Source organism: Salmo salar, chromosome 24, assembly GCF_965601325.2.
Source record: "Salmo salar chromosome 24, fSalSal1, whole genome shotgun sequence".
In the NCBI taxonomy this organism is placed as follows: domain Eukaryota; kingdom Metazoa; phylum Chordata; class Actinopteri; order Salmoniformes; family Salmonidae; genus Salmo; species Salmo salar.
In genome coordinates, this window is record NC_138314.1 from 9,043,630 (window position 1) to 9,069,250 (window position 25,621).

General features: G+C 44.5%; 1 protein-coding gene across 1 annotated transcript in view; it reads left to right on the top strand.

Annotated features, from left to right (window-relative positions):
* LOC106585164 (A disintegrin and metalloproteinase with thrombospondin motifs 12) overlaps window positions 1-25,621 on the top strand; it is a 49,524-nt gene that overhangs the window by 16,173 nt on the left and 7,730 nt on the right. The window contains exons 3-19 of the mRNA XM_014171071.3: window positions 11,573-11,756; window positions 11,970-12,099; window positions 13,514-13,607; window positions 13,752-13,835; window positions 14,441-14,565; window positions 14,697-14,846; window positions 14,982-15,125; window positions 16,072-16,216; window positions 16,301-16,393; window positions 16,520-16,665; window positions 16,804-16,973; window positions 17,212-17,345; window positions 18,031-18,151; window positions 21,412-21,656; window positions 21,782-21,923; window positions 22,295-22,421; window positions 24,516-24,726. Coding sequence (XP_014026546.3) covers window positions 11,573-11,756; window positions 11,970-12,099; window positions 13,514-13,607; window positions 13,752-13,835; window positions 14,441-14,565; window positions 14,697-14,846; window positions 14,982-15,125; window positions 16,072-16,216; window positions 16,301-16,393; window positions 16,520-16,665; window positions 16,804-16,973; window positions 17,212-17,345; window positions 18,031-18,151; window positions 21,412-21,656; window positions 21,782-21,923; window positions 22,295-22,421; window positions 24,516-24,726 — 2,445 coding nt within the window. The remainder of the gene's footprint in view (window positions 1-11,572; window positions 11,757-11,969; window positions 12,100-13,513; window positions 13,608-13,751; window positions 13,836-14,440; window positions 14,566-14,696; window positions 14,847-14,981; window positions 15,126-16,071; window positions 16,217-16,300; window positions 16,394-16,519; window positions 16,666-16,803; window positions 16,974-17,211; window positions 17,346-18,030; window positions 18,152-21,411; window positions 21,657-21,781; window positions 21,924-22,294; window positions 22,422-24,515; window positions 24,727-25,621) is intronic.

The window sequence follows — 25,621 nt, forward strand, 5'->3', positions numbered from 1 at the left end:
ACACTGCCAGGTCCAAGCTGCAGTAGAGGCCATGAGCACTCTCCAGAGACACGGAGGCACTAGAGGCACTTCTCCAAGTAAGAAATGATGGGCCAGATTTAACAAGCAGTTGCTCCACTGTCCAATTTTATTTTCTGTTTTCTGGAAAGAAAACAATGAAACAGTTTTATCAAGAAAGTCTCAAGGAAACCACACCGGCCACGTTGAATGTGCGAACCTTGCAAAATAAATGTACACATACATGTTATTCAATCATTTCACTTACACCCCTCGCACAACCGCTTAATCCAGCACTAAAATATAACTTCTATTTGAGACGCTCCACAAGTCCCCTCAATATTGGATATCAGGAAGACACAAACCCATGTGGATACTGGAAAAACAAATGAGGAGAGATGTATTAAAGATGTTACTAAAAACTGGCTAGGTTTCCATTTTTATCTGTGGATTAATCGTTAGAGTAGACAAACACATGATTTTGGATGACTCCGGTTCAAAATTCTACAAAGAACCAGCTAAAAAGAGGACCATGTGCATGGCAGGTAAAATAACAACCCAATGCTCATCTCCCAGGACAAACTAGCTAGCAACAGCTAGCTAGCTAAATGTCCATGAATGTTTCATGTGTGTTTCAACCTGCCCCAAAATTAATATCATTGACTCACAGTTGATTTTGGTATTTAAACCTTCGTGTCATTATCACGTCTAGTGGGTATAGACAAAATCAACATGTGCATGATGGCGGAGGCTGGTGCGTGGCTGGTGTAGTCGGCATGTAATGTTAAGGTGCTCATAGTGTGCACTTCCATCATGGTAAAACACATCACCCTGAGCTATGTTTGCATAACACAACTGCCTAGGAAATAGCTACATACCTGCCTTGACCTACAGTACGAGAAGGCCTGGTTTTTCTTTATGCTTATTGGTTGTAATGCTTTTGAGGGTTAGCTGTGATTGGTGAACTGAATGGAATACGTGTAGCTTGGCATGGACTAGGCGTCAGCCCAGGCGACAGCACAGGGACATACATGCCTCTGGAATGCAAAAAAGCTACAGCGTGGTTACTAAATGAACACCCTGCAACCTCTGATTCCAGCCCACTTCTTTTGGTAGAGCAAATAATGACCAGATGAAGTCAAATCCACATGGTCTTAGGGCAATTCGTATTTTTCTGTATGTAATTCGGACACTCCATTTATTATGATATGTTAGGTTAGGTTACATTATGGATAGGGGTCGTACAATAACATACGAATTGGATGATGTAAGTTATACATCTTGGATGAGACCAGGTTGCTTGACTATGTTGGTGGTTAGGTGAACTAATGACAAAGGTTAGGATAATTTACGTAGTAGGTTAGGTGAATTGGGTTAAGTTTAGAATAAGGGTTCGGGGAAGGGTTAACTACGTACATTTGACATTTACATTTTATTACTTAAGACGCTCTTATCCAGAGCGACTTACAGTTAGTGAATTCATCTTAAGATAGCTAGGTGGGACAACCACATATCACAGGCGTAGACGGCGGTGGGGGGTCAAGTGCAAGTGCTGGTTCAGTGTTTTATTTGTATTTTGGGGGGGGGGGGGGGTCAAGGTGAGGAGGAGAATTATTTAAGATACTGTTTGAAGAGATAGGGTTTCAGATGTATTTGGAAGATGGGCAGAGACTCTGCTGTTCTGTAAGCACCATGGTCTTGTAGAGGATGCAAGCTTCGACTGGAAGCCAGTGGAGTGTTGCGGAGGAGCGTGATGACATGAGAGAACTTGGAAAGGTTGAAAACCAGGCAGGCTGCAGCGTTCTGGATAAGTGGCAGTGTAAAATGCTGCAGTTGTCCCCGACACGACTTGAACATGCAACCTTTTATTGCTAGAGAGTCGCAGAAAACGCCCACCCATCCTCCCTGTCAAATGGGCAGAACCAACTTGAACTAGCAGTTGAAGGGGTTTTAGTATAACATGATTAATATCTAAGGAAATTCATTTCCATGTGTCCTATCTGTGCTTAGAGTTGAAAAAAGTTGTAAACTAGCAGTGTTATTAAAAGTCATGTTGAAGTTATAAAAAAAGCTCAAACTATAATTTCCGTTTTCAGAGTGTTAATAAAACTTCTCAGGAAAACTATGAAGGAACCAGAGTTAAATGTTCTCAGAACCTCCCTGCAACCTAAAAAATAAACGGACCCTGGCGACCTACTCCTTCATTGAAAAAGTATTCTGATCTTTTTGCCCAATTATTGGAAAAGATCAGATCTGATTTAGTCAAAAGACCAATAATTGGGCAAAAGACCAGAATTGGACTGTCTCTGTAAAGGCAGGCAATGTCATATAGAAACATTCATAGGACATAGCCGTTGAAAAAAAAATTGTATTCCAGCTCTGCAGTCGAACCAAACCCAATGCTTTTTCAATGGAGGTGTTGGTCGCCCCAAGGCACTACAAGGAACAAGTATTTGCATGTTCAGTGCCATTATTTCAGTACATTATCTTTTGTGAAATGCATATCTCCTCATGCTGTCTAAAGCCACATATTAATTCCCCAGCTAGCACATTTGGTTCCTTGGACATTGTAGGGAACGAATGTTTTTGGTTTGACATTGGATGTTGGAATGAAGCCATACGTTTCCTGACCGGTAAAACTGAACGTTTTTTAAACGTTCTGAGAACAGAAGTGAAAATTACACCTGTTCTGGGAATGTTTATTTTTAGGTTGCAGGGAGGTTTTATTAACGCTCTGAGAATGGAAATTATAGGTTATTTGGAGGTTTTTGAATAACTTCCTTAATACTTTAACTGAATCTTTCAATAAGACTTAATTACACTGCTAGATTATTTTGGGAAACTTTTTTCAACTCTAAGCACAGATAGTACACATGTAAATTAATTTCCTTAGATATTAATCATGCAAACACATGTATTTTTTTTATTGTGACAGCATCAGTGAGATTCGAACGTACGATCTTGTGTTCTCTATCCATGGAATTAGTCTACTGCGCCACCAGGATGGAGGTACAGATGTCGGATCTTAATTTGACCACTCTTTCGTCACAGAAAAATATCCTGCACATCAGGAAATTCAAATGAGCCTTTTGATTTAGATATGTTCATTGAAAAGTTCTCTTTTTCTCCATGCAGGGGCAGTCGAGTCATTCAGACCAGTGCCAACTATCAAAATCATCCTCCCTTTCTCACAGTTGTCACTTGTTACCACAGTCGCAAAGTCAAAATTGGCTGTTGTAAAAATTAATGAAAACAAAAATGTGCTTAATTTAGAGTTAGGCATAAGGTTAGCAGTGTGGTTAAGGTTAGGTTTAAAGTCATAGGCTAACCCTATCTAAATGAACGATCTGATGGTGGCACTGCAAGGGCAAATTTGCAATGTATTCAAGGTTTAAAGTCCTCTGAAGTTTTGAATTTTCACCTCAAAATCTCCAACCTGAATCTCAACATATAGTTTAATTTTCTATTCATTTTCTGTTTTTTGTTTCAATGGTGGAATCAGTTCGCATAGCATCTATTGTTGCTTACTAGGTCTGTGTTTATTCACATTCTGAGAATGGAATATATGTTTTTTTTTATGACATTCTTAGAACGTTCTCTGAATGTTAAAGTTTTCTTGTGGTTTTAATGGAAGGTTTTCTTCATGTTCTGAGAACGGAATTTAGAGCGTATTGACACTCTTGGGAATTGGCAAATTGGACTATATGGATAGGGTTAAATTGACATATTTCTTACAGAAGAAATATGGAAAGCATAAGCATGGTAGAAATTACACAGAACAAAAATGTAATCTGAACATGTAAAGTGTTGGTCCCATGTTTCATGAGCTGAAAACCCCCCAAAAAATGTTCCATACGCACAAAAAGTTTGTTTTCTAGTGAGCATTTCTCCTTTGCCAAGATAACCCATCCACCTGACTGGTGTGGCATATCAAGAAGCTGATTCAATGGCATGATCATTACACAGGTGCACCTTGTGCGGGGAAAAGAAAATGTCACTTTAAAATGTGCAGTTTTGTAACACAACACAATGACACAGATGTCTCAAGTTTTAAGGGAGCATGCAATTGGCACGCTGACTGCAGGAATGTCCACCAGAGCTGTTGCCAGAGAATTTAATGTTAATTTCGCTACCATAAGCTGCCTCCAACGTCATTTTAGAGAATGACCGGCCTCACAACTGCAGACCACGTGTAACTTTGCCAGGCCAGAACCTCCACATCCGGCTTCTTCACCTGTGGGATCATCTGCGGGGGGGGGGGTTGTTGTTCCCTAAGAGTCTTCAACTATAAGGTGCTTTTTTGAGCTCCTCTAGTTGTGCTATTGAGGAACTAGAGAAAGCACACTTGGAGTTGTTTTAATGCTTTTACACAATTACTGTTGTTTATGCGATCCAAAAAACAGTCCATTATAAATTGCAATCTGGGCCAGGTGGGCATAATTTGAAAGCTTGTTCTATTGCCAACATGACTAGCGACATTTATAAAATATGATCGTATAGTGTTAGGCTTTCACAAGGCAATTCAGAGAAGCAGATCATCATTTTGGTGCGCATAAAATGGAGTCACGAGTACATTCAGATGCGTGGTCTGCGCCATATTTTCTATACAATACAACAAACAGGCTCATTCTGTTCAGGACAACACAGGGTATAATGCGATGTCATCTTGTAACTGTACATCAAACATAGTTATCATAAACATTAACACTCTATTACATGAGTTTTATGATATGGAAATGTAAAGTGCACATTTGGACTCATGGGTGTTTGGCTTGCTTGTATGACATCAAAGTGGTATTTATTATAATCCTTGTAATTTACAGCATTTCCCTCACTTGGACAACAAAACATTTGCAAAAGCCCAATTAGCGGAGGGATGAGGGCAACTTCTTGTCACGCGCTGTGCTCAAGTTCAGAACGGCTATCAGTCAAAACCCATATAGAGCGTGGAGACACTAAGCTCTGATGTCATGTATAGCAGTGGTTCCCAACCAGAGTACCCGGAGTACTGCCCGGAGTACCCCTTTGTGCATTTTACCAGTAAGTCTATGGTCTCATGAGTCTTCTCAAGTACACACTCTGTTACAGCATAAAAATGTAGGTGCTTAGTGTCAAAATATGCTATTTTTACCCTCTATATGGGTATGAGTGTAAAGGGCTACTGTGGACAATTACATTTTTTGGAACATTACCATAATATTGGCAAGAACGGACATTAAAGAGAACCATACATTCCCTGAACGTTCTGAGAATATCGCTTGAGAACTTTCCCAAAATGTTGTAAAAATGACATTAAACGGAACCACATGTGAACTTGTGTGGAGTGGTTGTGGAAGTACTGAAATTCCCATAGAAGAACGTTGTTTCTTAACGTTCTAGGCAAATTTTTAGAACATGACTTGAAATAGAACCGTCCGGAAACTTGGAAGTACTGAAATTCCCACAGAATAAAGTTTCTTAAAGTTCTCATAACTATTTGAGAACTATCACGGCTCAGGAAAAGACCCAGATGCAGACAGTTCGAATAACGGACATTTATTATATAAACAGTGGGCAGGCAAAGGACAGGTCGAGGGCAGGCAGGGGTCGGTAGTCCAGGGCAGAGTCCGAAAGGTACAGAGCGGCAGGCAGGCTCAGGGTCGGGGGCAGGCAGAGGTCAGTAATCCAGGGCAGTGGCAAAAGGTACAGAACGGCAGACTGGCTCAGGGCAGGCAGAATGATCAAAAACCCGGAAAACTAGAAAACGGGCTCAAGGAAACACGAGTAAGAAAAACACGCTGGTAGGATTGACGAGACAAGACGAACTGGCAACAGACAAACAGAGAACACAGGTATAAATGCACAGGGGATAATGGAGAAGATGGGCGACACCTGGAGAGGGGTGGAGACAAGCACAAAGACAAGTGAAACCGATCATGGTATGACAGACAACATTCCCAATGTCAAACCAGTTGGAGAACGTTCTTAGAAAATTAAATGTTAGAACTTTTAGGAAACATTCTGTTAAAGTAAGGATAATAGGAAATACTAAAAGGTTTTTTGTCAAGCAACTCCTGAACAAAGGGAAGGTTGTATGCAAAATAACCATAGGACACCCACACTCTCGCCAAGCTCTAAGAAACATAGTTCTCAGAACTTCATGTGCTAGCTGGGTATCTGAGCTGGAAAGAAAAGTTGTGTGTTTAATCATCGTCCACACCATCCCTCCCCAGTCCCCACCTCCCCTCCCCATGTGTCCCAGTAAGGAGTGGAAGGCCACAGACACACTCTGTTACAGCAGTCAAGCAGCCAGCCAGGCAGGAGGCAGCTTACCCCTGGCCGCCCATCCCTCTTGGCCTGCACTCCAAAGCCCAGCAGAAGCAGGAAACAGAGCTAAAACAGTTCCACATGGCTACTGTATTACAGCTTCTCTGGCTCTGGCACATCACACTAGCACACACACTTCCTCTCAGATACTCAAAGGGGAGGAGGAGTATTAGGGGGAGGAGGGGGAAGAGGAAGAGGAGGAGGAAATGGTGAGGCTTAGAGAAGGCAGGCTGGGTCACTTGGCAGAACTTACAATGAGCAATTTAGGACTCTGTCTGTCCTAATTAGTTTAGGACTTTCTGAGTTGATCTCTTTGTTTGTTCTCAATATCCATGTTTGTTTCCTGAAATTCTCTGAAAGTACATTGAAGGCACTTTGAATGAGGAACATAGCTTTTCTTTCTTTCTCCCTTTCATGTTCTGTGTTGTTGAATGTTAGTGGAGTAATATATGCCTTGACAGCTTGTGGATGGTAGTTTAAGGATTACAGGTAGGATCATGCATTGATCCCTATGCAGATCACTTCTGAGTCAGGGTGAATGTTTGGATGGGCCTCTCTTGATTCCTTACCAGCTGATCTGCAACCCTTCATCTAGTTTTTGCTTTTGGGACTGAAATAATAACTGACTGAGGAAAACATCTAGAGGAAACAGCCTCCAATCCATAACCCAGATAGATATGGAGTGCACTCCACATCTTCTAGTTGGAAGGAGGTAAAACAAACAAGCATGTATTAGTCTATAAAGTGTTTATTTTGGTATCTATAGAAATAGATACAACACAGAGAAACAGTCAAAACACCAGCATTCATCTGGGCTTCGTAACTGACCATATAACAATGACCGACTGAGTGTCTGCATGCTTTCTCAATGAGTCCACTGAGCTGTGAGAGCCCTGGGTTGCTTCCACTCTCTTTGGCTCAGTGTTGCAGAGCCCTTGGTAGAACTGAATCACTCCCATGGTCTAACCATTACAGCGTTACCCAAACTCGGTCCTGGGCACTCCAAGAAGTGGGGTTAGGTGATTTTTGAGCTTGATGACTAGTTCTTTTTTTTTTATCGGCTGTGTGATGCTAGGGCAAAAAACTACGTACACCTCTTTGGGATCCCCAGGACGAAGTTTGGGAAATGCTGATCTAACCACTAATCAGAGAGAACACAGTCAGAGCCATATATACATGGAGAGTTTGGCCCAGAGAAATGAATAAAGATAAAGGTATCTATGGTTTGGCCATTGTGGTTCCAATCAAAAAGTATTATGGTGCCAGATGACATCACACAATTCTGTGAGAGCCATGTTCGTGCCTCAACAAGCTCTCACAGACTCACGTCAGAGTTAGACAATCACCCATGTTTCACAAATGTCAAAATTCTAAGTTGTTCAAAGGGTCAAATTTCAAAGTTAAGTTTAGGCATTAACTCTGAAATCTTTTATTTTTACCCCTGTTTCTCCCCAATTTAATGGTATCTAATTGGTAGTTACAGTCTTGTCTCATCTGTGCAACTCCCGTACGGACTCGGGAGAGGCAAAGGTCGAGAGCCGTGCGTCCTCCGAAACACAACCCAACCAAGCCGTACTGCTTCTTAACACAATGCCCACTTAACCCGGAAGCCAGCCGCACCAATGTGTTGAAGGAAACACCGTACACCCGGCGACCATGTCAGCGTGCACTGCACCCGGCCCGCCACAGGAGTCGCTAGTGCGCGATGGGACAAGGACATCCCTGCCGGCCAAACCCTCCCCTAACCCAGACGACGCTGGGCCAATTGTGCACCGCCCCATGGGTCTCCCGGTCGCGGCCGGCTGCGACAGAGCCTGGACTTGAACCCAGAATCTCTAGTGGCACAGCTAGCACTTAGACCATTGCGCCACTCGGGAGGCCTAACTCTGAAATCTTAAGGTTAGGCATTAACTCTGAATGGTTAAGGTAAGGGTTAAGGTCTGGGATAGGCTGAAAACAAACATGCAACCTTTAGCACCAGAGACAGATGCTTACTCCCATCCGCCATCCCTGTCCACAACACCCTAGCTAAACCAAAACCTATTTGAAGGTAACAGCGCTTGCCCCTAGTGGCCGGTTTCCACGTCATCTCCCAACGTCCTCGGACATGGATGGACGTCTAATACTGACTTGTATCACAGGTGACCAGGCTGCATCCTTTCTGGTTAGCTTTGACCAATAGCAGTTCACAGAATTGGCAACCAAACTGAAAACCTGAACCGCTAGAATCAGAAATACATTTGAAACAGTCATTATGAATGGGTGAATGGAGTGCTATTGCTTTATAGGATTCTCTGACCATGGTTCACCTGTGATACCTGTGATTGTGTTTGTTATGTCCCTGACTGGGGGATCCGCCATAAGCACAGAGCCAGGTGCTCTGACATAGTGGTTGCTGAGGGACTATTGCCTAAAGTATTTTGCACTCGCTGAACCCTCAGCGCACAGTAACTAGAAACTCAAACCTAGCCTCCTGAGACATAAACTTGGCTGGAGAGAATAGCAGATTTTCTAGATAGAGACATGCAGTAGACTGCAGGATGCGTAAGAGCAGAACAGCACAGCAGTTGGATGAGTGGACTTGAGTGGATGGCAACGCTTGCCCTCCATTGGTCATAAGTGGATGGCAACGCTTGCCCCCCCCCTCTCTCTCTCGCTCCCTCTTTTTCTTTTTTGCATGTTGATTTGGAGATGCAAAGAAGGGCACACCAGGTGCAGTTTGGGCTTGTTAGTACATACATTTGACACACACACACGTTGCACTCTCTGCATGAGGGAATGCGCCCCAGGGCATTGATGGATGCCTCCCTCAAGTAAATATCTCTGCCCTAACCTTAGCTGTAGGTGTTTAATGAGGGAATACAGATAAAGATACAGAACTGCAGCACTAGCTTCTTTACTGATTTTCATGGCTCAGGAATTATATATCAGAGTTGTAGGAATGTTATACCTCACATTTTCCTTTTTAGTCATAGCAAGTTACAATATGTTGGATCGGTACTCTGTCTCTACACACACACACACACACACACACACACACACACACACACACACACACACACACACACACACACACACACACACACACACACACACACACACACACACACACAAATTAAATTGTATTGGTCACATACACGTGTTTAGCAGATATTATTGCGGGTGTAGCGAAATGCTTGTGTTTCTAGCTCCGACAGTGCAGTAATATCTAACAAGTAATATCTAACAATTTCACAACATATACCCAATACACACAAATCTAAGTAAAGGGATGGAATTAAGAATATATAAATATATGGACGAGCAATTTCAGAGCGGCATAGACTAAGATACAGTAGAGTAGAATAGAATATAGTATATACATATGAGATGGGTAATGCAAAATATGTAGAGGCGAAAGAAACGCGTACCTATTTAGGCGAGGTGCTGGTTAGCGGAGTTTTTTTGTATGCTATTTTAATACATGAGAATTAACCAATGATATCAGGCCACACCCGGCCATGATCACAGACACCTGTGTGTGTCTTTTGACACTATATAAATGAGTCATCCTGTAGTGTTTCTCATTATACCCTGATGAAGACAGCTTATCTGTCGAAACGTTGGACATAAAGATTTTTGCATCTGAGCTCCTAGAGTGTCCGGCTCTCCTTTATTTACATTTTTAAATGCAAAATATGTAAACATTATTAAAGTGGCTAGTGTTCCATTTATTAAAGTGGCCAGTGATTTCAAGTTTATGTATATAGGGCAGCAACCTCTAAGGCGCTAGTGAGGGCTATTTAACAGGCTGATGGCCTTGAGATAGAAGCTATTTTTCAGTCTATCGGTCCCAGCTTTGATGCACTGTACTGACCTCGCCTTCTGGATGATAGCGGGGTGAATAGGCAGTGGCTCGAGTGGTTGTTGTCCTTGATAAACTTTTTGGCCTTCCTGTGACATCGGGTGCTGTAGGTGTCCTGGAGGGCAGGTAGTTTGCCACCGGTGATGCTTTGGGTAGACCGCACCACCCTCTGGAGAGCCCTGCAGTTGTGGGCAGTGCAGTTGCCGTTCCAGACGGTGATACAACCTGACAGGATGCTCTCAATTGTGCATCTGTAAACGTTTGTGAGGGTTTTAGGTGCCAAGACAAATTTCTTCAGCCTCCTGATGTTGAAAAGGCACTGTTGCGCCTTCTTCACTACACTGTCTATGTGGGTGGACCATTTCAGTTTGTCCGTGATGTGTACGCCGAAGAACTTGAAGCTTTCCACCTTCTCCACTGCGGTCCGATCGCTGTGGTTAGGGGGGTGCGCCCTCTGCTGTTTCCTGAAGTCCACGATCATCTCCTTTGTTTTGTTGACGTTGAGTGAGAGGTTATTTTCCTGGCAGCACACTCCCAGAGCCCTCACCTCCTCCCTATAGGCTGTCTCGTCATTGTTGGTAATCAAGCCTACTGTTGTGTCGTCTGCAAACTTGATGATTGAGTTGGAGGCGTGCGTGGCCATGCAGTCATGGGTGAACAGAGAGTACAGGAGGGAGATGAGCATGTACTCTTGTGGGGCCCCAGTGTTGAGGATCAGCGAAGTGGAGGTGTTTCCCTCCTTCACCACCTGGGAGCGGCCCGTCAGGAAGTCCAGGACCCAGTTGCACATGGCTGGGTTCAGACCCCCCTCAAGCTTAACGATGAGCTTGGAGGGTACCATGGTGTTGAATGCTGAGCTATAGTTAATGAACATCATTCTTACATAGGTATTCCTCTTGCCCAGATGGTGTAGGGTAGTGTGCAGTGCGAAGGCGATTTCATCTTCTGTGGATCTATTGGGGCGGTAAGCAAATTGAAGTGGGTTTAGGGTGGCAGGTAAGGTAGAGGTGATACGATCCCTGACTCGTCTCTCAAAGCACTTCATGATGACAGAAGTGAGTGCTACGGGTTGATAGTCATTTAGTTCAGTTACCTTTGCCTTCTTGGCTACAGGAACAATGGTGGCCATCATGAAGCATTTGGAGACAGCAGACTGGGATAGGGAGAGATTGAATATGTCCGTAAACACACCAGCCAGCTGGTCTGCGCATGCTCTGCGGACACGGCTAGGGATACCGTCTGGGCCAACAGCCTTGCAAGGGTTAACACGCTTAAATGTCTTACTCACGTCGGCCACAGAGAAGGAGAGCCCACAGTCCTTGGTAGCGGGCTGCGTTGGTGGCACTGTGTTATCCTCAAAGTGTCCGGAGAAGGTGTTTAGCTTGTCCACACACACACACGCAGTGTACATATTCCCCCCCACAGAAAGGTCTCTTTACCTTGCCTGAAGGACCCCACTTCATTCAGCCAGTCCAGGGGTCCACTGATGGGGCTGTCGAGAGGGAGGGACCAGAGCCCCATGTGGTCTATCCCAGCGTAACCACGGCACAACACAGATACCGGCGCAGCTCTGAGGCCCGGGACACACACAGCCCCTGTGGGGTCAGAGGTGAGTAGAATATATTAGAACATAACTCAATGAAATAGACTTGAATGCAATTAAATATAATATAATTGAATAGAGTTTGTTTTGTTAGATTGGTTTGGCTTTTGTAAATGTTTTGTATGCGCATGAGGAGTGCTCAAGGTCCTATTTTTTTCCTCTTGTCTAATACAGTAGATTGTTTTACCTCATATCTCTGTGCTGCTGTCCATCCTGCAGACGCACCAGGTGATTCCCTAGTTGTGGAGAGGGAAAGAGAGGACTGGGAGAGGGAACAGCAGGAGGAAGAGGGGGAGAGAGAGGAGGAGACGGCTCAACATCGCTCCCAACGCTCCGTTAGCAGAGATAGGTGCACAGCATTGTTTCTCCTACCATTGGATAGGCGGGTCAGGTGGCAGAAAAGAGTTTGGCTTCTATTGACACATTTTATACCAGTAGGAATCAAACTAGGTGACTGGTGCATCTTTTTTTCCCCTTGAATTCTTTGAAAATGAGACATTTTTTGGAATGTGTTGATTTTCCGACATTCTGGACTTCCTGACGCCCCCCCCCCCAGGTGGTAAGGGTAGGTAACAACACATCCGCCATGCTGATCCTCAACACGGGGGTCCCTCAGGGGTGCGTGCTCAGTCCCCTCCTGTAGTCCCTGTTCACTCATGACTGCAATGCCAGGCACGACTGGAACACCATCATTAAGTTTGCCGATGACACAGCGGTGGTAGTTCTGATCACCAACAACAACGAGACAGCATATAGGGAGGAGGTCAGAGACCTGGTCGTGTGGTCCCAGGACAACAACTTCTCATGCAGCGTGAGCAAGATAAAGGAGATGATTATGGACAGGAAAAAGAGGACCGAGCACGCCTCCATTCTCATCGTCAGTGCTGTAGTGGAGCAGGTTGAGAGCTTGGAGTTCCTTGGTGTCCAAATCACCAGCAAACTAACATGGTCCAAGCACACCAAGACAGTCGTGAAGAGGGCACAACAAAACCTATTCCCCCTCAGGAGACTGAAAAGATTTGGCATGGGTCCTCACACCCTAAAAAGGTTCTACAGCTGCACCATCGAGAGCATCCTGACTGGTTGCATAACTGCCTGGTATGGCAACTGCACGGCCTCCGACCGCAAGGCACTACAGAGGGTAGTGTGTACGGCCAAGTACATCACTGGGGCCAACCTTCCTGCCATCCAGGACCTCTATACCAGGCGGTGTCAGAGGGAGGCCCTAAAAATTGTCAAAGACTCCAGCCATAGTCATAGACCGTTCTCTCTGCTACCGCACGGCAAGCAGTACCGGAGCGCCAAGTCTAGGTCCAAGAGGCTTCTTAACAGCTTCTACCCCCAAGCCATAAGACTACTGAACATCTGATCAAATGGCTACCCAGACTATTTGCATTGCCCCCCCTTACCCCTTTTATGCTGCATCTACTCTCTGTTATTATCTATGCATAAGTCACTTTAATAACTCTACCCATATGTATATATTACCTCAATTACCTCGACTAACCGGTGCCTCCGCACATTGACTCTGTACCGGTACCCCTGTATATAGCCTCGCTATTGTTATTTTACTGCTGCTCTTTAATTATTTGTTACTTTTATTTATTATATTTTTAGGTATTTTTCTTAAAACTGCATTGTTGGTTAATGGCTTGTAACTAAGCATTTCACTCTAAGGTCTACACCTGTTAGATTTGATTTGATCATCGTCTGTAACTGAAATTGACCTCTCTTTCTTTGTGTTTCTCTGTCCTGTTTTGAAGGTGGGTAGAGACCATGGTGGTGGCAGACACAAAACTGATCGACTACCACGGCAGTGACAACGTGGAGTCTTACATCTTCACCATCATGAACATGGTGAGTAGGGACGATCAACCCTTTACCTGACATTCCGTCCACACAGGACATATACACAGCAACAGTGCCATGTCATGACAGCAGTGTGTGTGTGGATGTGTGTGTGTGTGTGTGTGTGTGTGTGTGTGTGTGTGTGTGTGTCAGGTGGCAGGGATATTCCATGATGCCAGTATAGGAAATGCCATCCACATCACCTTGGTCCGCCTGATCCTCCTGCAGGGAGAGGAGGTAATCAACACTTTACCTTAACACAGACATACCATGAAGGCTCTTAATGAACTTTTTCAAGTTAGGAGCACCAAACAGTAGCCTATAGGAGCACCAGAAAAAGGTATTAGGCCTGTTGGAATCCCATCTTTTGAGCTAGCTATCCAGACCCTTTTCTTCCTTCCAGTGCTTTCTTAAACCATACTGGGCAAGTTAGCAGGTTTTTAGCCAGCTAGGTTTGCTAGCCAGTTAGCAAATTAGAGCCCAGCATATGATGTCTGTTGACATATAATCCTAAACATCTAGGATTGACATAATTCTTATAAGAGGAGTGCACCAGGGCGGCGGGTAGCCTAGCGGTTAAGAGCTTTGGGACAGTAAACCGAAAGGTCGCTGGTTCAAATCCATAAACTGACTAGAAAAAATGATGTTGATGTGCCCTTAAGCAAGGCACTTAACCCTAATTGCTCTTGTAAGACGCTCTGGACAGCAGTGTCTGCTGAATGACTAAAATGGAAATGCACAATATCAAAACAACTCAAACATCCAAGTCTTCAGCTGATGTGTTGTGTTGCCTTTTATCTGTGCCTCTATGTTGATGGTGTTGTTCATGTTGTCTACTTTAGAAAGGGCTGAAGATCATCCACCATGCAGACACTTCTCTGGCCAGTTTCTGTGCCTGGCAGAAGAAACTCAACCCACTAAGTGACACACACCCTGCTCACCACGACGTGGCAGTGCTGGTCACCAGGCAAGACTGCAGCCGTACTCACATGAACACCCATATACTACACTGTACAACTGTGGATTGTGTATGACGATGCTAAGGTCCGTGTGTGTGTGTGTGTGTGTGTGTGTGTGTGTGTGTGTTTTGACCACTAGGAAGGACATCTGTGCAGGGCTCAACGAGCCGTGTGAGACCCTTGGTCTGTCCCATCTTTCAGGGATGTGCCAGCCTCACCGTAGCTGCAACATCAACGAAGACTCAGGACTACCTGTAGCCTTCACCATCGCACACGAGCTGGGACACAGGTTTGTGGCTGTGTGTGTGTGTTTTTCACCAATTTCTACTTCGTTCTAAGTCAAGACTATCTAAGAATTCTTATCTAAGCCTATTGCTTCGATAGATCAAATTCAAAAAGACCATCTCGTCTTTGTTTTTCTCAGCTTTGGGATCCACCATGATGGTCAGGGGAATGACTGTGAGCTGGGCGGCAGACACCCCTTCATCATGTCCAGACAGCTAATGTACGACACCTCCCCCCTTACCTGGTCCTCCTGCTCCAAAGACTACATCACACGCTTCCTAGAGTGAGTCTCTGTCTCTCTCTCCCTATCTGCTGTCTGTCTGTCTCTCTCTCTGTCTGTCTGTCTCTCTCCCTGTCTGCTGTCTGTCTGTCTCTCTCCCTGTCTGCCGTCTGTCTGTCTCTCTCTCTGTCTGCCGTCTGTCTGTCTCTCTCCCTGTCTGCCGTCTGTCTGTCTCTCTCCCTGTCTGCCGTCTGTCTGTCTCTCTCCCTGTCTGCCGTCTGTCTGTCTCTCTCCCTGTCTGCCGTCTGTCTGTCTCTCTCCCTGTCTGCCGTCTGTCTGTCTGTCTCTCTCCCTGTCTGCCGTCTGTCTGTCTCTCTCTCTCCCTGTCTGCCGTCTGTCTGTCTCTCTCTCTCCCCGTCTGCCGTCTGCCTGTCTCTCTCTCTCCCCGTCTGCCGTCTGTCTGTCTGTCTCTCTCTCTCCCCGTCTGCCGTCTGTCTGTCTGTCTCTCTCTCCCCGTCTGCCGTCTGTCTGTCTCTCTCTCCCCGTCTGCCGTCTGTCTGTCTGTCTGTCTCTCTCTCCCCGTCTGCCGTCTGTCTGTCTCTCTCTCCCCGTCTGCCGTCTGTCTGTCTCTCTCTCCCCGTCTGCCGTCTGTCTGTCTCTCTCTCCCCCCGTCTGCCGTCTGTCTGTCTCTCTCTCCCCCCGTCTGCCGTCTGTCTGTCTCTCTCTCCCCCCGTCTGCCGTCTGTCTGTCTCTCTCTCCCCCCGTCTGCCGTCTGTCTGTCTCTCTCTCCCTCCGTCTGCCGTCTGTCTGTCTCTCTCTCCCCCCGTCTGCCGTCTGTCTGTCTCTCTCTCCCCCCGTCTGCCGTCTGTCTGTCTCTCTCTCCCCCCGTCTGCCGTCTGTCTCTCTCTCCCTGTCTGTCTGTCTCTCTCCTTCTCTTTGTCTCACCCTCTCACTTCTGTGTAGTTGTTTGATGCTAACGTGGATGAGGTGATTCTCTCTGATTCCTTAGTCGTGGTTGGGGTTTCTGTCTGGACGACCGTCCCTCAAAGAAGGATCTGACCACCCCACTGGCCCGACTGGGGGTCCGCTACACCACACAGCACCAGTGCCAACTACAGTACGGCCCCAATGCCACCTACTGCCACGAAATCGACGTGAGTTACACACACACATACACACCACCACCAGTTCCTAGTCTGGATGGGAACTTATTTCGCCTGGGTTTGTCTTCCTTCTAGAACGTGTGCCAGATCCTGTGGTGTTCAGTGAATGGGTCCTGTCGTTCTAAACTGGACTCCCCCATAGATGGCACTAGGTGTGGCCCTGAGAAGGTAGGTTGAGGCTGTGTGTATCTATGTGTTTGTACGTGTGTGTGTTGTGGGGTACTGTTTCACTGGCAAGTTTGCGATGGTGTTTAGAATGTCCTCTCTTATGTGTGTATTTGTTCTCTCTGTCAGTGGTGTATCTCAGGGGAGTGTGTTATCGTAGGGAAGCTACCGGAGACAGTGAATGGGAACTGGGGACAGTGGAGTAGCTGGTCTCACTGTTCCAGGACCTGTGGGTCCGGGGTGCAGTCTGCTCACAGGGAGTGTAACCACCCCAAGTAAGAACTGATCCCACATCTGTCTCTCCTTTCCTATCCTCGCTTATTCTCTCCTCCATCTCCTCTTCCCTCTTCTCCTTTTTCCACCTCCCCTCTTTCCATATTTGATTCAAATGTGTGGTCTTTTGTTTCCCTCAGACCAGAGTTTGGTGGGAAGTACTGTACAGGCGAGAGGAGGCGTTACCATATCTGTAACACCAAACCGTGCCAAAAGGCCAAACCCACCTTCAGAGAAATGCTGTGTAGTGAATTTGACACGGTGCCCTACCAGAACGAACTCTACGAGTGGGTCCCTGTGGCCAGCCTATGTAAGAGCTAAAATCATCACACACACATACCACAGTAAACACACCGAGACACACATATATATACACAGACCTCATAATTCCAAGAGTTGTGGTTATATGTATCTAGCAGCAGGGGGCAGCATATACATGCGTTTCCAATACTATTCCAAAACTCAAAAGGGAATTAAACTTTTCAATACTTCCACTGATCCAACCCCTCCCCCCCCCCCATCTCTTATCTCTTCCGTGCCTCGCCCAGCGAGTCCGTGTGAGCTGCATTGTCGTCCTGTGGATGAGCATTTCTCTGAGAAGATGCTGGATGCTGTGACAGACGGAACTCCCTGCTTCATGAACAACAACTCCAGAAGCCTCTGTGTCAACGGAGTGTGCAAGGTAGTGTGGCTGGGTAAGAGAGAGAGAGAGACAGAGGGAAGGGGGAGGGTGGAAGAAAGTAGGTATTATGCTGCGTTCAGAACCATGTGGTAATTACCAGTTGTGAAGTCGTAAAATACAAGTTGGATGCATTCACGTCCTTTGAACTCGTTGAGAAAGGCCTATTGGCTAATGGCAAACAAGCCGCTTCAACCATAAGCTAAAAGTACAGCTATCGTGCTTGTAAACAAATGATAGTGTTTAAAACCATATTAATAGTATGCTTGTTATAAATAATGTTTTGTTGTTGCATTTAACTGCTGGGGTCATTTCCTTAGTAGGTGACGTCAGAGGTCAGCGTGTGGGAGATGGCGGCGCTCAGGGATGATAGATGAGTTTTCCACTAGTATTTACGATTTGGAGGGATTTTTTTCCCAGTCGTATGCTCATATTTACCAATTTACGAGATGATATGACCGCAGCATAAGTCCTGTCTCTGCAAGGAGAGAGCATGGGGCCTGAGATAGATTTAAGATAGGGTCTATGCCTGTTGGAGTTGAGAGGGAATCTATTCGTTTTTTTCCCTTCTGTCTGTGTATCTCTATGTGTACCTGATCTGATTACCTTGAATCTTTACCTTATCCGTGTGTGTGTGTGTGTGTGTGTGCGCGCGCACGCATGCATAATTCTTGACCTGTGTGTGTAGGAGGTGGGCTGTGACTATGGTATAGACTCTAACGCTGTAGAGGATCGTTGTGGAGTGTGTCTGGGCGATGGTTCCTCCTGTGAGACTGTCCAGATGACCTTTGATGGGGGGGATGGCTTCGGTGAGTCTCCTATCTCCTTCCTAAATATCTCCCTGATGTCTCATCTCTCCTCCCATACCACCAGAACATCTCCCACAACGTCTTCACGCACTGGTTACAGGATTGTCATTGTGTTGTTGCCATGTGGTTGTCATGGCAGCGCTCTGTATGGGAGTATACAGCTGTTTATTCTGCTGTTTTTGGCAGCTACCCTCCATCTGTGTGTGTGTGTGTGTGTGTGTGTGTGTGTGTGTGTGTGTGTGTGTGTGTGTGTGTGTGTGTGTGTGTGTGTGTGTGTGTGTGTGTGTGTGTGTGTGTGTGTGTGTGTGTGTGTATACAGTTATTTGTCTTACTGTCTTTGGCATATTTGACTGTCTGACTCCGGTACAACTGCATTGTTGAGAGAATGACTCACTAGTGACCTCCGTGACCTCACAGCCAGAGAGAAAGATAGATGGATAGGTTTTCTCTTCAGAGCAGGACATTATTGTAGCTTACTATACTGCCCTACCAAGCAAAAAGGCAGTAACTGCTCATATGGTTGAAAAATGAGTTATTGTCATTTTCGGTACATGAAATACATGCTTAATCATGTGGACTAGTATCCTGCCTGTATTGTATTGTGTTTTGGAGTAAATGAGGGTCATATTAGCAGTAACTTCAAGACGTTACTGTGAAACCAAGGTAAATGGAGCATTTACTGCCTTTTACCTTGGCATCATATCCTTCTATTCTGAAAGTGATACATTTCAACCTGTATGACATTAACTAGCTAGCGAACATAGACTAACAATGCTACCTGCTCCCATGAGAGGAGATCCGCAATTGATACCAATTTCAATCTATTAGCCCTATAATGAATTATATTCCGAGATTTAATCTGATGGTTTCTTTGAATCAGTACCACACACACCATTTCTGGCTAGCGGACAGTCACCTAGCTAGAACTGGCACGGCCCTACCAAAATGTCAAAACCTACCTAGCTAGCATTCTGCTCCCATATGAGGCGATCAGCAGTTTATACCATCTTCAATCTATTATCCTTAGAATGAATATAATCCCTATCATTTTATTATGACATTCCATGGGTTATTTGAATGAGTAACGTTACACCACACACACACACGATCTCACGTCAGTTGGACGTGCACCCCATACTTTCACTTACTGAATTGTCAAAAGCCACTCACATCTACTCACATGTCCAGGGTTTCTGGATTTCTTTTATATTCCAGTACTGAGTGACTGTCCCGGTCAGGAAAGTTCAAATCCAAAATTGTGTCCATCACTTTTGTTGATGGTGTATGTAATTAGTACAACAAGCTTTGGCATGCCAAATGTGCGCTCAATGTGTCCGCTTCAGTGCCATCATTACATGAATGCGTGATTTTTTTGTTTGTTGCCAAAATGACTTCCACCAATCCCTGTGGCGTAGATGATTATAGTATCTATGCGGATCAAAGTTGCCATGTGAGGGTGCATTAGGACAGTACAACCACGTCAATATTAGGTTTTATTCCTGTCAATGTCCATCCATGCAATTTGTTTTGATTTGTAAATAAAGATGCAAATTTAAGAGGCTTTTTGGGAGCAGGTATGAAATGAATAGATTAACTGATTTGTGACAGTGAAAATTAGGATGATAATGTTTGCCCAAGATAAAATCAACACTGATTCTATCGTATATTATAGAATAAAATAACTGAAAAGGATTATGATCATATGTTTGCACACCACCAAATGTCAGTATTAATTATTATCATCTTTGACAGAAGAGAATCATTCCCTGATTATTTGCTCTATTTATTTTAGTTGATTGTGGAGGGCCACATTCCAACAAAGATTCCTGATCTGCCCCCTTCACCTGAAGTCACAGTTTTTATTTATAATAAATCTCCACGCAGCTGTTCCTCACATATCACATTCAGATGTTGCAATCAAGCCTTGAATATATGGCAACAACTCCACTCAGCACTTTGGAGGGCCCAGTCCCCAATTGACCCCTAAGACCCGACGCACAGACAGTTATAGTGCACCTGAAAGTATCAGACATACGTCTTCAGATATAAGCAGTATGGCACACAATTCAACCTCGCCAATCAGAGGGCAAGGTAAAGCCACTACCTAACCAATCCTTTTAGAAGTTCAGGAGCACAGGGTTGGATTACCGAACGGGCACCCAGGGCAGATGCCCCGGGGCCCCCAACCACATTTTTTTTCTTGGGGGGGAGAGGGGGTTTTGGGTTGTGGGTCCCCCAGATAGCATATAGAATTGTGTATAATTGCATGAAATTAGCTTTAAAACCGCAAAATGTTCTCTCAGCCTCATGGCAAAATGTGAACAATAGCATTAGATGAGCTATAAAACAGCACATTTTTCTCTCTGCCCCATGGCAAAAAGTGTAGAATTGCAGGAAATAAGCTTTCAAACTGCAGGTAGTAGGTAGATCCATTCCAGTGCTGGCCGCATGATCCCTTCATATCTGGTAGGACAAGTCATCCAGGACTGGGAGAAGGGAGTGAGCTTTATGTTTGGAATGCAGACCCAGATCTCAACCATACCTCCCAGACATCCACTGTGTGTGTGTGTGTGTGTATGTGTGTGTGTGTGTGTGTGTGTGTGTGTGTGTGTGTGTGTGTGTGTGTGTGTGTGTGTGTGTGTGCGTGCGTGCGTGCGTGCGTGCGTGCGTGCGTGCGTGCGTGCGTGCGTGCGTGCGTGCGTGCGTGCGTGCGTGTGTCTCCAGTGCCCTTTTACGGACACCCTCCGGCTCAGATGTATGAAACTTCAAAGGGCAGAGCTGAGATCCAAAGTAATGCTTACCCCCCCTTCTTTATCCTCACAAACAGACACACACCAACACCTCCCCCACGCATCTACACACTATTAAAAACCAGAGACCCTACCAGAGCAGTGCCCTCCCACACACACTGTTACAGACGAGAGACAGGGTTAACCCACCCCGCCACCCAAGGCACACACACACGCCACTCTCCCACCCTCTATTAAAGATCACAGAGAGTCTGGAAGTCTGGATGTTGGTGTAACCATGTAGCTGGCTGCCATGGTGGCCTCTCTGTAAGCTCTGGCCTCTCCCACGTTGCGACCTGCAACCATGATTCATTCTGTGTTTAACAGTGTCTTTGTCATGCCTCTGCTTGCATTTCATTTCTTTAGCTTTGATACCATTGTAGGTTTAGGGTCCCACAGGGTTTTCAGGCTTTTGTTCCAGCCCAGCACTAACACAGCTGATTCGCCTTCTTCTCCTTCCTCCTGTCACAGGCTACGTGGACGTGGGAGTGATCCCAGAAGGGGCACGTGACATTGTGGTCCAGGAAATGGAGGAGGCGGGGAACTTTCTGGCTCTGCGGGGTCAGGGGTCAGAGGAGTATTTCCTGAATGGCGAGTACATCATCCAATGGAATGGAGAGTACAAGGCAGGTGGAACCACCTTCTACTACGAACGCAGCGGGAACCTGGAGAACCTTACCTCCCCTGGACCCACCAAACAACCAGTCATGATCCAGGTATACACACCATACACATCACACCATACACATGAAGAAATCCAGCTAGATATTGACCAGCTAGATCAGGATTCAGATATGATACACACAGCCTAACCGTTTAGTGTGTGTTTCCTGTTGTCCAGTTGCTGTACCAGGAAAAGAATCCAGGTATAAAGTATGAGTACACCATCAAGAGGAACCGCCAGACAGGAAATGAGGTCATCAAGTCGGAGTACAGGTGGAGGCATGGGGCCTGGACAGACTGCAGCACCACCTGTGGGCTAGGTGAGGGGTTGTCTTTTAAACAACTTATTATATGCTTTTTATTTGTAGTCCCTGTGTTAACTTGGCATGTGTTGAGAGTTGTGGATTTTGGATTCTGATGGTCTGGACTTATTACATTCTAATCAGACAGGGGAGCAGTATTGAGTGTCAGAGCATACAGTGTGATTATTCAGACAGAAACATTTTGGTATATGCTAAGTGGGATGCTTGGGATGAACCAACCACATTGAAGTTTACATTTAACAGGTTAAGGTTAGGGTTAGGTAAGGGTAGGGATTAAGGTCAAGGTTAGGGTTTAAGGTAGGGTCATCCCAAGGATCCCACTTAGCATCTACCGAAACCTTTCCCTGCCTGTGTTCTGTGACGTCCAGGTGAGCAGCAGCAGCCTGTCAGGTGTTTTGAGTTGGAGGTGGGCGTGGTCGATGAGGCTCTTTGTGACCCAGAGAGCCGCCCGGAGGACCGACACCGCAAGTGCAAGAACATGGACTGCCCCGCCAGGTTCCTTAGTTTCCCGATTACTATGACGAATACTCACAATATAACACCTGTCTTATTTCTACTATAGTATTATGTTATTAACACTGTAACTCAGTTACATTGTTAATAACTATGGATAATCTCTCATGGGTAAAAGTCATGTACAACAATCCTTTATGTAAAATAATAAATAACGGTTACTTCTCTGAGAACTTTGAATTGTCAAGAGGCGTAAAACAAGGTTGCCCTCTGTCACCATACCTATTTATTATGAACTGTTAGCTTTAAAAATCGAATGATAACATTAAGGGGCAACAAATGTATGGATTAGAGACAAAAGTATCAATGTATGCCGATGATTCAAGTGATTCTCTTGAGTCCTCAGTCTTCAACCTTGAAGGGCCTCATTGAGGACCTGGATAATTTCTCCAGTTTCTCTGGACTCAAATAGATTAGCAAAATAGATTAGAATTCTGAAACCGTGGAGAGGGAAACACCTATCCATTTCCAGGAAGATTAACCTGATTCATTCTCTAGAGATATCGCAGTTTATATATTTATTCATGCCTCTACCAACTCCAGAAGAATCTTTTTCAAATCATGCGAGGAAAAAATATTCCACTTTTTTTGGAATGGCGAATCAGACAAAGTTAAACAAACATATTTATGTAACGAACACAAGGGTTTGGAGAGTTAAAACTATTAAATATTAAGGCATTAAACCTCTCTCTTAAAGTCTCCATTGTATCTAAATCCTATGTTTAAAAGTATTACAGCAAATAATATGGCAAAATATATATATATATTGGAAAAATATACAAGAAGGGTATAATATTTATGGAGGACATTTTAAACAAGGATGGTAAAATGATGTCATACAAGCAACTAACAACAGTGTATAGAGGTGTATGCGCCATACAACATCATAATCAACTCATCTGCATAGCTTGCTCTTTGGGGTTTTAGGCTGAGTTTCTGTATAAGCACTGTGACATCTGCTGATGTAAAAAAGGGCTTTATAAATACATTTGATTGATTGGTAGCTGCTCTGCCACAAAATTGGAAGAGACCGTTACTGCAAGAAGGAATTAAATAATTAGTCTCTCTGCCACCCATTAAAAATCATAAATGGCTTAAAATGATTAGTATAAATCACTTAAAGTCAAAAGGTTTAACAGCAATGCTGTATAAAATTCAAGTCAGTTGGGAACAGGTTTTTGATGTCCTTATACCTTGGCAACAGGTCTATGAACTGACATATAAAACAACAATTGACACATAATTCCATTTGTTTTAATTTACGCTATTACATAAAATACTTGCTACAAAAATAATGTTCAATATATGGGGCATTGAACAGTCAGCCTTGTGCATAGTCAGGTCCAGGCATGGTTGTTATGTCATTATATCAGGGTTCAGATGGACCAGCAAACGGTATTGTTACGGGATCTGAAAAACCACGATCCGTCAATGGGAAATATTATTATACTCTTGGGGAAAGTATTTATTTATAGAGCAATATTAGTAGAAATGCTACAATTAGGGAGGTTCAGGACCCTCATAAGACATCAAAGTGAAATGGAGGGCTGTATTGCAAATGGAAATAGCAAAATGACATTATACTGGGAAAGATGGGTGAATCTGTGAACATCAGAGGGTTGGAGTTAAGATCAGAATGGTGGATTGGCCGCTGTGGGTGAAAATCCAGCACTTGAAGAAAGAAGAAATTAGGAATATATGTATAATTATTTAACTACAGGTACCGTAGATGTGAGCGAATATAGCTGTAAGTAGCAGTAGAAGTATTGTTGTCCATTAGTTTACTCCAATCAGGGTAGGGTTGGGAGGGGAGTATAAATAAAACATTTAAATAAATGTGATTAGAAATTATGTAAACAATTAAATTGATGGAACCCACAATATATCTGCAATATTAATGCTGATCTCAAATAAATACAGTTTAAAAGCGCAGTAACTCAACAGGTGTTATTAGTGTCTGTTATGACTGTTGGCCCTGTTGTTTTTTGACCCCTATTCATTTCAGAAGCAAATCAGACCGACACAAATTTGTTCAGGGCCCTTATCTCACACTCTCTCTCCTCTCCCCCTGTGTAGGTGGTGGGTGGGGGGCTGGCAGCTGTGCTCTGCCACCTGTGGTTCGGGAGGGGTGAGGAAGCGCACAGTGCTGTGTGTGCGCACGGTGGCCGGGGAGGAGAGGGTGCTCCACCCTGGGGACTGTAAACAGCTGCTCAAACCCAAACCTGTGGTTCCCTGCAACAGAGACCTGCTCTGTGGACCCGACTGGGCCGCGGGCAACTGGAGCATGGTACTATTCTCTTCTTCTCCTTTCTCTCCCATTCTCTGCCACTCTCTCTCTCTCCTTGTTCTGTTAATAACCTATTTAATCTCTCTCTCCCCTTGTTCTGTTAATAACCTATTTAATCTCTCTCTCTCTCTCTCCTTGTTCTGTTAATAACCTATTTAATCTCTCTCTCTCTCTCCTTGTTCTGTTAATAACCTATTTAATCTATCTCCTTGTTCTGTTAATAACCTATTTAATCTCTCTCCTTGCTCTGTTAATAACCTATTTAATCTCTCTCTCTCTCCTTGCTCTGTTAATAACCTATTTAATCTCTCTCCTTGCTCTGTTAATAACCTATTTAACTCTCTCTCCTCTCCGTCTCTGTTAATAACCTATTTAATCTCTCTCTGTCTCTCTCCTTGCTCTGTTAATAACCTATTTAATCTCTCTCTCTCTCTCTCCTTGCTCTGTTAATAACCTATTTAATCTCTCTCTCTCTCCTTGTTCTGTTAATAACCTATTTAATCTATCTCCTTGTTCTGTTAATAACCTATTTAATCTCTCTCTCTCTCTCCTTGTTCTGTTAATAACCTATTTCATCTCTCTCTCTCCTTGTTCTGTTAATAACCTATTTCATCTCTCTCTCTCCTTGTTCTGTTAATAACCTATTTCATCTCTCTCTCTCCTTGTTCTGTTAATAACCTATTTCATCTCTCTCTCTCCTTGTTCTGTTAATAACCTATTTAATCTCTCTCTCTCTCCTTGTTCTGTTAATAACCTATTTAATCTCTCTCCTTGTTCTGTTAATAACCTATTTAATCTCTCTCTCTCTCTCCTTGTTCTGTTAATAACCTATTTAATCTATCTCCTTGTTCTGTTAATAACCTATTTAATCTCTCTCGCTCTCTCCTTGTTCTGT